The following is a 2,618-nucleotide window of genomic DNA, read 5'->3' on the forward strand; positions in this document are numbered from 1 at the left end:
CAATTACCTCTGGGTTAGAGGCAGGCGCGCTAACCACTTAGCCGGATGATATTACGAACATAGAAAATATTGCGGACATGCACTAATTAAAGGGACCCCGCATGAATTAAATATATATACCTGTAATTTTAATTCTTTGTCTTTAATTTTTAACTCCATTTTAAATATAGTAAAACGATATGCTTTTTCTGTTATATATACAATATGAATTACACTGTTATTTTGGCACCTGGATGTACTGTAGAGGTTTCTATGTTAATATACAAGTGTAAAACAACCTCATGCTTACTGTTGAGTTATAACATGGGTGTCTTCTTATACACCAGACACACATGTTGTATTCATACACCTCATGCTCACTGTTGAATTAAAACATGGACGTCTTCATAATCACTTCTTACAAAAGGTTATTTATTTGTTTTTACACCTCATGCTCACTGTCGAGTTACACCACGTGTCTTATTGCATAGAACGTAAATTGCATAACAAACAACACGTGCGAATAACAAAATTCAAATTCAAGCATATCCGTTTAAACCAAACAAATAAAACATGCGCCAGCCCAAGAAAAATTTAAAACTATTTGAACAGAAATTTATGTATTTTGGTTTAAAAAATACGAGTGTTATTTTTTGTTATGTGTTTATGACAAAAAAGCTCATATATATAATTTAAAATCCTTGCATATTTAATGAAAATACTGTAGTGTTATTAAAACATTGTATACGTGCATAATATAGTATTTTGACGCTCAATTATAAAACATATTTTTAATTTTTTTTTCGCAATTTTTATACCCCTAAACGCGTGCCCGTTAGAGAGCAGTAAAGCGCAATTTCGTTACAGCGATTAAATCTTAAAACAGATAACCGGAGGGTCGAAGTTTAAGAAATTCCCGCCGACCGAGAAAACTAAAAAAGAAACGTACACAAGGTTACAAATTTTTAAGATGTTTTAGTCATTTAGTAGAACATAATGTTTTGTGTTTTTGTGTACCTAGAGTACACTACATTTTTTAAGCAGACATTTTTTTAATGATTTAATATTGTTCGGCGGCGTAGCAAAGTGGTTAGCACGCCTGCCTTTAATCCAGAGGTAATGTGTTCAAGGCTCGTCGCTGCTACCATTGTTGGCGTACTTGCCCAATTGTGTCCTTTGCAAAGACACAATTGCAATGGTGGTGCTAGTGAAGAATCTCCCCCCACTTTATTTGCTAACCACTAACCCCTATAACAACTAACTACTAACCCCTATAACCATAACCCTCTAACCATCAACACCTAACCCCTTAACCTAGGGGTTAGTGGTTAGCAAATAAGGTAGGGGGGGGTGGAGATTCTTCACTAGCACCGCAATGGTTACTAATTTGCAAATTATCAGTTATACATATCTAAAAAATGAAACAATCCGCCAAAAAATAGTCACCCACAAAGTTACATACATTAATACATATCACATATAATTCGTAAGCTGGCACGAGGTGTATGTGAAACAGAACACCCCTGTTTTACCGACTATCGTTTTCCGGCTACGCAAGGATAAAGCAATTTACATTCATTCTCCACAAAATGACATGTATGTTTTGTTGGTCTTATACTGCTAGTGAAGAATCTTCTCTCCCGAATTATCTCTTATCTGCAACTACTAACGCTTATTTTCTTCCAAATAAATGTATATATGTTTTTAACCGTAAGCGTGTTTTAAAAACTGTTGTTTTGTCGCTATATCCTGTCTTTTCGTTTAAAATATTTTTAAATCTTCGCTACCGTAATCGAAGAGACCAATAAAAGTTATTATATTAACCTCTATAATAACCATTAACCTCTAATCTCTAAATAATATCCAATAATTACCAACCTTTCCTAACGAAAGGATTCTTCACTAGTGCCTATATATGTATCATTGATATTTTTATTTTCTTAGTATCGTGTCTCTACGAGCACTTCAGACTGCAAAGTATGACAGGTGCACGCAATTTTTTTACAAACTTTTGGTGATGCAAATACATAATTTGTCCCGCGCACGCCAATTAATTAAACAATGAAAAAAATACGTATCAAATTAAGTAGGATTTCCTATTGTGGCTTGGAAATGTACGTGGTTTGCACGCAGATTTTTGATGATAGCACGCGCGCACGCGAAAAATAACCGTCTTGCACGCGCGAGATCTCGTCAGGAGCTGCCATACTCTGCAGACTGGTAAATAACAACCCCTAACTAGTAACTACCAACCTCGAACACTTTCCAACAGCCCAACTGTAATATACCAAAGGATTCTTCACTAGTGCCTATATTATCCTTTTTGCATGGTCACTTTTATGCGCGTAAGATCTCGCATATTTACTCGCAAAAACAAAGTTAACACGCATAACGTCATAAGCGTGTCATCTGCTGTAGGAGGTTGGTTGTTGCTCGCATTATGCGAGTAAAGAAAAGTAAGGTGAAAGTACAGTTTTACTTTTAAGAGCCTAATCTTTTTTCGGGTGTTAATTTAATTTTATAGGTTTTTCGTTGGTAATAGCACCATAAAGTATTAAAACTTATTTTATAAACTAGATTTAATAATATTACGCTAAAATAAGCTTACTCAATGTTGATACGCGCATAAACCAATGACC

The 2,618-nt window shown here is 34.9% G+C and overlaps 1 protein-coding gene across 1 annotated transcript in view; it reads right to left on the bottom strand.

Moving 5' to 3' along the window:
- The window catches only part of LOC100186013 (proteasome activator complex subunit 3-like), a 1,692-nt gene extending 1,454 nt beyond the window's left edge, over positions 1 to 238 (bottom strand). The window contains exon 1 of the mRNA XM_002123053.5: positions 121 to 238. Within this exon, the coding sequence (XP_002123089.2) occupies positions 121 to 159 (39 nt within the window). The 5' untranslated portion in view covers positions 160 to 238. The remainder of the gene's footprint in view (positions 1 to 120) is intronic.
- Positions 239 to 2,618: the final 2,380 nt, after the last annotated feature.

The sequence above is a fragment of the Ciona intestinalis genome, unplaced genomic scaffold, assembly GCF_000224145.3.
Source record: "Ciona intestinalis unplaced genomic scaffold, KH HT000085.2, whole genome shotgun sequence".
In the NCBI taxonomy this organism is placed as follows: Eukaryota; Metazoa; Chordata; class Ascidiacea; order Phlebobranchia; family Cionidae; genus Ciona; species Ciona intestinalis.